Genomic DNA, 10,680 nt, shown 5'->3' with positions numbered 1-10,680 from the left:
TTCAAGTCAAAATGTCAGAAATGTTTTTGTTTAGAACACCTGCAAATTGAAACGGACGAACTGTCCACCCTTTAGGAAAGGGGGTCATTTGGCTTCTTTTGTTAGCCTGTAATGCCCCATACCTGTCTATGCCTCTGAAAGGAACAACTCTATGGCTGCATTGTAGGTTTTTGAAATTTGAGGTCTGAGTTCACCCCCTCTGTTTAAAGTTGGTGAACATTCTGGTCCTAGAAATAATGCCCTTTGTCATGATCAGATACTGCCCAGGAGCCTATGAGCAATCACAGGGAGCTTCATCCATCAGATTGAACTGGACAGACCTAGAGAGAGCTGAAGATCCAGCTGCAGAGGAGGTCCAATTCACCTTCAAATTCAGCTCCTCCACAGAGCTCAGGGTAAATTGGAGTCAATTACTTCTCTTCCTGTTACTCAACATCAGGAATTTCACATCATTTCCCAACTATTTGCTGTGCCTTTTCTCAACCGTGGACTCTCTGGACTTGGAACCAACATCTGGTGTGAATAGAATAGTGTGTAGATCCAGTTCTGGACGGGCTCAGAACCTCGTCCTCCTGCTGTGAAGCAGAAGGTGATCCTCAGTGGAAACCTTCTGCTGGAAGGAGGAACAAGGCAAACTTCTCTAACAGAGACATGCCTTGCCCTCCCACCATCATTGCAGGGCCTCACCACCGACTGGTGAGGGGGGGCCCGCGCTCTGCCTGCATTTATCACTGTCTGGCATCGCTGTAATTTCAGTGTTCAGATAGAATCGCTCCCGACGCCCCTCAGGAGTAAACAATAACAAGCTCAAACACAAAAGACAAACAAGGTCTGCAGGACACGTACGCACACACACCGGCGATAATAAACACACCCCGTCTGCTGGTGTCTGTGCAGCAAAACATTTCATTTACAGTCTGCAGGAACCCGCAGGGTCTGGACTACAAGGGATCACAGCAGATTTTAGAGCCATATCTGTCACATTAGCTTCATTTTAGCTGGACTTCAGTTTAAAAAGGTCTGATTTCTTGTCAGATGCCGCCCCCTGGTGGACGGGAAAAAAAACCGTCTATGAACCACACCCATTACTGGATAAAAAGTATTCACTCCCCTAGTGGTGGCCTAACTTCACACCTCTTTAATGAATGATGTAGCTCAGCTACATTTAAATAATTGATTTAAATCAATAAAGTCTTGTAGGTTTCTCAAGTTATAAAGCACACAGCAAACAATGTAAATCTAAATAAGTAATTTTTTCTTCAAATAAGTGCATTTTATCCTGATTTGAGGAGATAAATGAGAGATTTTGCCAATGGAACAAGACAATTTACATTTGAAATAAAAAAAATCAATTGCATTGTCTTATTTCAAGTGCATGTTATCTGATTAACTTAATTTAAGTGTAAAAATACTCATTCCATTGGCAAACTATCTTATTTACCTGCTCAAATTAAGGGTAAATACACCTAATTTAAGACATTTTTACTTAATTTTAGATTGTTTTTGCAGGGCAACAAATTAAGTTATTTTAAAATATATCTCCGTTAAAGGTTCTCAGTCTGTTCTTTAGTTAATATACTGGATATTTGTTGCCCATTTCCAACGAAATAAAACTTCTAGATCTTCCTGCTAAATGCAGAGTAACGTGGATTAGATGCTGAACATGGAGCCTGCAGACATCAGCAGCTCTGAGCGCCCTAGCTCTACCTCTGAGCAGCTCTACTCGTTTTAGCTCATTTATTAGCTTCATAAATGAAGAGAAGCTCCACTATTTCCTGAACTTCAGCAGCTCCTTTGTTTCCACCTTTCATTAGTGGACAGACTGACTTATCCAGGTGTTTCTAGTCCTTGTTGTCATGGTTACTGATGTCAGACACCTGGATTACTTGGTTGGTTCAGTAATGAAAGAGAGGAACCAAAGGAGCTGCTGAAGTTGTGAAATTTGTCTGCTTTTATTGTGGAAACAGAAGGACAGACAACATTCGCTGTTGGAATTTTATTTTCTCCATATATTTTACAAACAGAAGCACAGATCTTCATCAGACACAAACAGCTGCTCTGCAGGACTTTGAAGAACCATGAGTACAGAAGCGACGGTCTGGTCCGTTTTATCTGCAGAGAGAGAAGAAGGGAACCCGTGAGAACATGGCTAGAGCTGAGAGCACCTACTGCGTCCTAGCTCTGGTCCTAACAGCCCACTACTCTAACATGTTACCTCCTGAGGACCAGACTCACTCCCTGAGCTCAGCAGAGGAGGAGGAGCAGAGAGTCAGTCAGCATAGAGGGGACGTTAAAAACATTGAGGGAGGAGGAGGAGAGAGGGGGGGGGGGGGGTAATGAAGAACTCACAGGGCGGCAGCTCCAGAGATGATCTCGATGAGCTCCTTGGTGATGACGGCCTGTCTGGTACGGTTGAAGGTCAGGGTCAGCTTGTCGATTATCTCAGCTGAAGGAAACAAAAGAATCAAAAGTGAGAAAACATCAGGAGATCCGTTCCAGCCCATAAACCGGATCCAAATACAAGTTCTCCTGTTCCAGTAGGTTCCAAAGTGCACCGGTACAGCCCCAACTAAATCAGACCTTCACAATAAGAGCCTCTAATGCTTTAGTCTGGGCCTTCATTCTGCTCAGGAAACCAGTTCTTTGCAGGTTCTCTATCATTTTGATCCGTTTCTCTTTTGAACTTTGAGAAAATCTAAGTTTTCTAAAGTTCCAGAAACATGAAGATAAAACATCCAGGATGTAAACATAAGAAGGAACTTTTACTGTGGCTCTGCTGCCCCCTGCTGGACTAACAACATTCCAACCTTTTTAGCAGGAAAATGTCAAAGGTCAAGCTTAAGTCTTGATTCAAACGTCTTTAGTGATGACACTTGAGCCACGGAGGAAGTTCAGAGGTCTGAACTTAGGAGCTAGGAGCTAGGGTGCTTCCTATCATACTTCCTTCAGCCTAGGTTCCAATCTGCAGCTGGCAGCTTTCCCATAATCCTTTGTTAAAAGCTCAGTTTCCATCATTTCCTCCGTTCTCTCTGTGGGGCTGGGGCTGGTGTTCGCACCTTTAGCGCATCAGGGGAACTTTGGTTGTTGTAGTTCCTTCCCTGAAGGCTGTAGTCCTAATCTGGCTACTAGTGATGGGTTCATTAAATACCAATGCGTCGGTGCATGCATGGAGCCCACAGAGCAAAACACTATCGGTGTGCACCATTTCCAGAAAGTCATGTGACCGATACAGGAATCGTTTCTAAATGACGGACTCACTAAACAGTTTAATAACGAATCAACATGATATGCTAAAAAAATGTCTCGTCTTTTACGGTTCAGCATTAAAATTATCAATAATTTTGAAGCAGCATAAAAGTAATAGGAACCTTCAGCTTATCTGAATGATAATTTAAATTCTTAGTTTATTTAGTTGTTTTTTTTTACTTCATTTTCATTTTAAAAATATGATTCAAAATCCTAGTCCCCAAGCATCTTCATTCACATTTTCCCTAAATGGTTTTATTGAATATGGAGCAGAAAGCTCTTTACCACAGCTGCACTAAAACAACAAACCAAAGAGATCTTCAGAACCGGCCGGTTTGCAACTGGACAGAAAATCTTCAGAAAAAAGCTCCACAGTAGAGGACTTTATACGAGCCTCCTTATGGATTATTAATCAGTGTTTTAAACCAGTGTCCTTTCTGCGGAAATGTTTTCCACATTTTTATGGAATGCACAAGACTAAAGACAATTTTTAGCCGTTTAATTAGTGTTTTCAGTCTTTTTGGGATGAGTTTTAAAAAAGCTCTTTTTATAGGAGAAGTTTGCGAGAATAGGAACACTAAGCCAAAGGCCCGACTTTTACCTTTTTTAATCATTGAAGCAAATATGGCCGTTTCCTGCTCCGCAGAGACAAACTGCAGGAGGGAGCTCAACTTGATGCCGTGGCTCAGTGGAAGTGCAACATTAAAGCCAGAATAAGGCTTTACTTCCACACAGACACACAGAACATGGAGGATCTTATTCAGCTGTGGGTTTAAACAACATTTTAAATGCTGCGTCAGATGAAGGAGAACTACAATTTAACAAGCTCCTTTTTTAATGATTTTTAGCTGACGCTTGTTTTACCTTAATAGGGATTTTTAACTGACTGTTTTACATCAATAACTGATTCTTTTGTTTAAATTGTGTAAATAAAGTGTTGTTAAAATCCTAATTTTTCACATTATGATATATATTTACATTATTCATTGGCTGGTTCTAAAAATTGAACAGATTTAACAGATATGAAATAATACAATATAACCTACAATAACTTAAATGAATTCATTGTATTAGGTTATCAAATCAAGAAAGTTTAATCTGTCAAATAAGCTGCCTGTAGTGTCTTTAAATGACCAGCAGGTGTCAGTATTCTGTGAGACGGTATCGATGCATTTTGACGCCTCATTAATCATCACTACCATCATCCAAGATTATTTCCTCCCAATAACGATGTCTGTGAGGCTGAAAGCCGTTTAGATTCAGCTTGGCAGTCTGGAGCTCCTTCCTACCCTGGATGGAGATCTACTGTGGATCCGAGGAAGGAGGAGCGGGATCTAGAAGTTTAGATTCGAGGTATTCAGACAGGATGTCAGGCTACTCTCAGCCCTGAATGTGTTTCTACAGAACCTCCACATTAATTCCAGATGTTGACTTGTTTTCTGAATAAAAGTGCTTTATTCTCCTTTTATATAAATCTGTGATTGTTCAGCTTTATGTTGGGGGGCATTTATTTTGTCGGATACGTTTCTACCTCAGAAGCAGGCGGATTCCTGGTTTGGGTCCACTGGTTCTGTTAGATCGGGGGTCTGCAACCTTTCATATCCAAAGAGCCATTTTGCGCCGAGTCGAGCTCAGTAAAACTTATTTAGAGCCGCAAAATATCATCTGATTTTTTTAATAAAAACAATTATTTTTGTTAAATATCTGCATAAGAAATTTGTTGCCATTTTAAACAACCAAGAGATTATTTGTAATTTTTTGCTTTATAAATAAGGAAAAACAAAACAATTCATAAAACTGAAGCATGGAGTTTTTTCTGTAGGGTATTATTTGATATAAAAATAATAATAAAACACCTAGTTTTCAAGCTAATTATGGAAAAAATTGACCTAAAAGTATATTTCCGGTGCTTTCCTGTTTTTTTTTTTTAATAAAAAACACAAAAGTGTCTAAGAAAGGTATTACCGTAATTTTCGGACTAAAAGCCATGACTATTTCCCCATTTTTCGACCTTGCAGCTTATATAACAATGTGGCTTATCTATGGACTTTTACAGCTAACAGCCACTAGGGTAATACGGTACCTAAATCTATGGATTTTACCATCCACCATGTTGACGTCACATTTGCTTCAACACACAAGTAGCCGATTGCGCGGGAATGCGGGGAAGCAGACTCCGAGAAAGACTGACATTGCGAGCGCAAGACAGGTTGTGTGACACCCTCATTATAATAAAAAAACGTTGAAATGCATATGATGCAGCTTTTAAGTACAGGAAGTCAATTTGGCAGTAAACGAAGGAAATAGAACTGCTGCACGTAACCTTGGAATCAACGAGTCAATGGTGAGACGTTGGAGACGCTAGCAGGAAGAATGGTCTCAATTCAATTGAGTTGAAATGTTAATAAATAGAAGCTTCCCCAAACAGTTGCCTCTTTCCCGACAATCCTCTCTGTGCACGAACCATATGGTATAGGGCTGCAACTAACGATTATTTTAAAAATCGATGAATCGGACGATTATTTTTTCGATTAATCGATGAATCGGACAAAAAATATTTTTTATATTAACCTCTTTATTCCAAAATAAACATTTTAGACAGAACAAACAAGCACACAAGTACAGGTTGCTCATTAACTGTACTGGTGCAATATGAAAAATAAATGTTTGTGTTAAAACTACGCAAACTTACATGAGAAATGTAGCTGTACATCCACAAAATATAGGCTACTTTGTTTCATAAAGCGCAAAAAAAGACATTTTTGTTTTTAAAAGCCCCTAAGGGGTTCAAACAATAGGTCCCCCCATTTCAACAAATGAGTTTTTTTTAGACTAGAAGAGTTCTGCCTTTTAAGACAGGAAAGTACAGCAGTTAAAGTTGCTACTTGAGAAAATACTGAACCATAGAGATAAAAATAGCCCTGTGATTCAAATTATAAATTGTATTTGGAATAAAAATGAGAGAACTAGGGGTGCTAAAAAACACATCCTCCAAAGACAGATATTTACATGGGAATGTGGCAGATAATTAATTGACATATTACTGATCTTGCTGGATTTTATTCTGCTTTACTTCCATAAATTGCAGGATCTTTTTTACTTTATCTTTGCCAGAAGATTTAAACTTTAAAAGCCTTGCCCTCATAATTTGCAAGTTAATTTATTTATAAAGAAAATATAAACGCTGCTTAAGCTAATTCAAATGAAATTAAAAGTAAAATAAGTAGCCAACCTTCTCACTGTCTGTAACCTACTAACAAGGTAAGGAAAGCATCAGATGAGCTACCTGAGAAACTAACGTTACGTTTCCCCACTTTAAAACCAAACAAACATGGTGGTTCCGTGCCATGTTAATTTCTTTTGAAAAAAGTTGCATGTTATCACTTTTTTCGCTTTACAAAGCGCAGGCTATTTTAATTATTGTGATCAATTTGCGCCGTCAATCCCGGCGCTTGCACGCTTCATTTGCAGTCTGGACGCTGAGGCTCTGACTGAGAGGGACTCCTGCGGGAAAACGCGGTTGGGATGGGGGAGGCGCCCCACGGCAGAGTAGGAACGATGCATGCTTTCACGTAAGAGTCTCCAAAAGCCGCCAGTGAAACCGAAAAAAGTCGCCAGATTTGTCGCTAGTCGCCTTTTTGAAAAATAGTCGCTGGAGGGGTCTGAAAAGTCGCTGAGTAGGCAACACTGCACCTGCAGCGCTGACTCGCTCTGCCATATTTTTTTCCTTCCTCTTTCAGTCAAGAGGCAGTGATGACGGCGCGGCGGATGACGCAATAATCGCGCGACACAACTAATCGATGATGAAATTCGTTGCCAACGCTTTTAAAAGTCGATTTTTATCGATTTTATCGATTCGTTGTTGCAGCCCTAATATGGTAATTAAACATAAAAAACCTGCGGCTTATAGTCTGAATATTACGGTAGTTCTTTTAGTACATTATTTAGTTCTTGATATTATTTGAAACCACTTCTCAGAGCAGTTGCAGATAGTGTGGCTCTGGAGCTGCAGGTAGCAGACCGCTGTATTAGAACATAATGGTCTAGTTTAAAGGTTTGGTGATTATTTTCCGCCTGCTGAAGCTGACCTTTCACCCTGACCTCCTAAAGCTCCTCCACAGGATAGATGACTAAGGCCTCAGTTCAATCCTTTGGAGCGAACAGCGCAGGTAAATCTACACTGGTTCTTACAGGCGTTCTTGCTGGCGTTGTCCATGGCCGTCATCCTGGCGCTCTGCTCGCTGGTGGACGACTCCTTGAGGGCCAGGTAGAGGACGTTCACCAAAGCAAACTCCTGGTAGTTCCTCAGAACGTCGGCGTCGATGTCATCGTAGATCCCCATGTTCTCTGTCAGGAAAAGCAACAGAATCAGAACCTCTGGTCGTCAGGGTTCCATGGGATCAGTAGAACGTCAGCTGGTACCTGAGGACGCCACCGTGTCGATGGAAAACACCGGCTTATGGTCCGTCTTATAGGAGATAACGGACCTGCGTGAGGAGAACAAGTTCTGTTTACACCTGGAGCCGGGTCACTCTGCAGAATCGGACCTTAAACGGCACGGTACCTGAATCTGTTGAAGATGATGGAGCCCTGGTCGAACTCGTATCCAGAGTTCAGCAGCTCGGCGGCGATGATGGAGGCGTCCCCGAAGCTGGGCGGCTTGCGGCCGACCTCCTTGCAGTTCAGCAGGATGTGCTTCCCGTGGGTTCTGATGGGCGACAGAGAGAATGTTCCCAATAGAACCGAAACCAACCGGACTCTAAATCCAACAGAACCAACGCTCTGAGCTCCTCCTACCTGTACAGCAGGCCCCTCAGCTTGTCTCCCACATTGATCACCATCACCTCCTTCCCGGCGCCGCTGAGGGCGGCGATCTCGTTCTTGATGGTCTTGGCCACGCCAGAGTGAATGGCACCACAGAGCCCGCGGTCCGAAGTGACGCCCACAATCAGATGCTTGGTGGCCTTCTCCTCGGGGGCCTTGATGTCGGCCTTCTCATACAGAGCTGGAAGGGGGGGGGGTCAGATCCAAGTTCTGCATCAATCAGAACCGGTTTGGGTTCAACAGAGGTTAAAAGCAGACGTACCGAGAGCGCCGGTGCCGTAGACTCGGGCCGGCTTCAGCTGCCTCTCAGCGCGAGCGTATTTAGCAGCGGCCACCATCTTCATGGACTTGGTGATTTTCTGGATGTTCTTGATGGACTTCAGCCGAATGGTGACTGGAAAGAGATTAGAGGTTTTAAAAACAGATCATATCTCTCCTATCCTGGCTTCTCTTCATTGGCTTCCTTTTAAATCTAGAATAGAATTTAAAATCCTCCTTCTCACATATAAAGCCTTAAATGGCCAAGCTCCATCTTATATCAGAGATCTGATTGTTCCTTATGTTCCTAACAGAGCACTTCGCTCTCAATCTGCAGGTTTACTAGTGGTTCCTAGAATTTCTAAAAGTAGAATGGGAGGCAGATCTTTTAGTTATCAGGCTCCTCTCCTGTGGAACCAACTACCAGTTTTAGTCCGTGAGGCAGACACCCTGTCTACTTTTAAGGCTAGGCTTAAAACTTTCCTTTTTGATAAAGCTTATAGTTAGAGTGGCTCAGGTTATCCTGAGCTATCTCTATAGTTATGCTGCTATAGGCTTAGACTGCTGGAGGACATAGGGACCCCTTTTTCATCATTCTGCTTCATTCTATCTCTATTCTCCCACTCTGCATAATCTGTTAGTTCAATCTCTAACGTTCTGCTCTCTCTGCTTTTTCTCATAGTAGCTTCATCTGGTCTGTTCCTGTTTGGCTGTGACTCCATCCTGGAGAGAAATATCAGCTGTGCTGCTGCCATCAACACCCTTGCTTATAGATGTTGGAGATCGGCCTGTTTTCCAGTGTAGTCCTGTTTCTCTGACTGTGACTAACTGGATGTGCTCTCTTCATCCTCTGACATGGGAGCTGGCTCAGATCTCATCTGCTTGGCTGTTCCCTGTACGGGGCCGCCTTTAACAGATGCCTTTTGTATCTATGCTTCTTTTTCTATGTCTGCTTCTGTCTCCTTTAACCCCAGTCGGCCTCAGCAGATGGCCGCTCACACTGAGCCTGGTTCTGCTGGAGATTTCTTCCTGTTAAAAGGGTTTTTCCTCTCCACTGTCGCTACAAGCATCCTTAGTGTGAGGGATTGCAAGTTGATGCAATCAACTGGTTTTCCTTAGATAGAAAACTTTAAATCAATCTGACTGGATGATCTGGTGAAGTAAAGTGATTTACTTATAATAATAATAATAATAATAATAAGCAGCACAGCTACTACTTAGGTTTTGCAGCAATTAATGTAACTCAATCAAACCTTCACAGAGAAAACTTTTTTTCCATCTTTAGTAAAACCTCCAAGCAGAAACTATTTGAAACATGATTTAATGCATTTAACACGTTGAACGGGAAAAAAATGGCTTCAACATGAAAAAGGAGGAATATCTGCTTTCTATAGATCTATACTAACCCCAGAAGCAGCGGTAGATATATGCACTTTCATTTATAAAACATTATGGACATTTCAATAACCGGTACAGACCAGTTAAGTCTGTCTAAACAAGTTAACGGATTTAATAAGAAATAGAGGCGCTTTGCTGCGCTGAGGCTACTTACTGTCCTTCAGGGTAGCCATGTTCCTGACCTGCCCACTGTGGAAACAATTAGCAGGAGAAGGTTACTGTTAGCACTGTTAGCATTGAGAACATCACAATAAACACTAGCTGGTCTTAACAGTGATTTAGGTCGCCGTTTAGCTTTGAAACCTCAGAGCTCTGTTAGCATTAGCATGGAAGCAGGCTGCTGTCATTCATTAGCTGCGGCCTGCTCGTTAGCGCGTCCTTCCGCTCAATAACTCCGCGTTCAGCGCTCAGACAGCCGGACTGACTCCGGTCTCATGTCCGCATTAGCTGCTCACACAGCGGGGAGGATTCAATGGTTTATGGGGTATAAGGAGTTTACCATAGTGGGGAGAAGACCAACGCGCTGCTCCTGGAGAACATCTTCACCGCGATGAAGGTCAGACACGCAGGACTGCGCATGCGCAAAGAGAGGCGGCGATATGAGGGACGGACTGACGCTGCCTTCAGGGACAGTTAAAAATGTTGGTAAAATAGGCTTCAACGCTGAACAGCTTTGGGCGCTGGTGGGAAAGTCAAACACTGAAATACTTATTGACATTATATTTTATGCTGAAATGCGTCAGTAAATTAAGAAAAAAAAAGAATAAATGATACACTAAATGCTTATAAACAACAGTCCAATTTACACTGACATTAAGTCTCTTCAGTTGTCTTACATTTTTAGATGGTTTTCTAATCTAGCTTTGTGTCTAGCAACATCCTGTTCTTCACCAAATTTAACCAAATAGTAATTTATAAAGTTCATTGTATATTTGGGCTCGCTGAGTGTCTGAA

General features: G+C 42.0%; 1 protein-coding gene across 3 annotated transcripts; it reads right to left on the bottom strand.

The window, feature by feature from the left end:
* Positions 1–1,981: 1,981 nt before the first annotated feature.
* Positions 1,982–10,348, bottom strand: atp5f1c (ATP synthase F1 subunit gamma). Of its 3 annotated transcripts, XM_038276705.1 has the most exons (10): positions 10,226–10,348; positions 9,881–9,915; positions 8,333–8,464; positions 8,044–8,251; positions 7,811–7,954; positions 7,669–7,733; positions 7,438–7,593; positions 2,350–2,446; positions 2,216–2,238; positions 1,982–2,112 (listed from the first exon to the last, which is right to left on the bottom strand). In XM_038276705.1, exons 1-9 carry the CDS (start codon positions 10,303–10,305, stop codon positions 2,232–2,234), a joined length of 924 nt encoding a protein of 307 aa, XP_038132633.1. In that variant the 5' UTR covers positions 10,306–10,348; the 3' UTR covers positions 1,982–2,112; positions 2,216–2,231. The 3 variants fall into 3 exon arrangements, with proteins under 3 accessions (XP_038132633.1, XP_038132634.1, XP_038132635.1); XM_038276706.1 differs by lacking the exon at positions 2,216–2,238; XM_038276707.1 differs by lacking the exons at positions 1,982–2,112; positions 2,216–2,238 and having other exon boundaries at positions 2,346–2,446.
* Between the last annotated feature and the right edge of the window lie 332 nt (positions 10,349–10,680).

Source organism: Cyprinodon tularosa, unplaced genomic scaffold, assembly GCF_016077235.1.
Source record: "Cyprinodon tularosa strain WSP-4 unplaced genomic scaffold, ASM1607723v1 ctg1261, whole genome shotgun sequence".
NCBI lineage: Eukaryota > Metazoa > Chordata > Actinopteri > Cyprinodontiformes > Cyprinodontidae > Cyprinodon > Cyprinodon tularosa.
The sequence above is the reverse complement of the archived record's forward strand: the minus strand, read 5'-3'. Positions and strand labels throughout refer to the sequence as shown.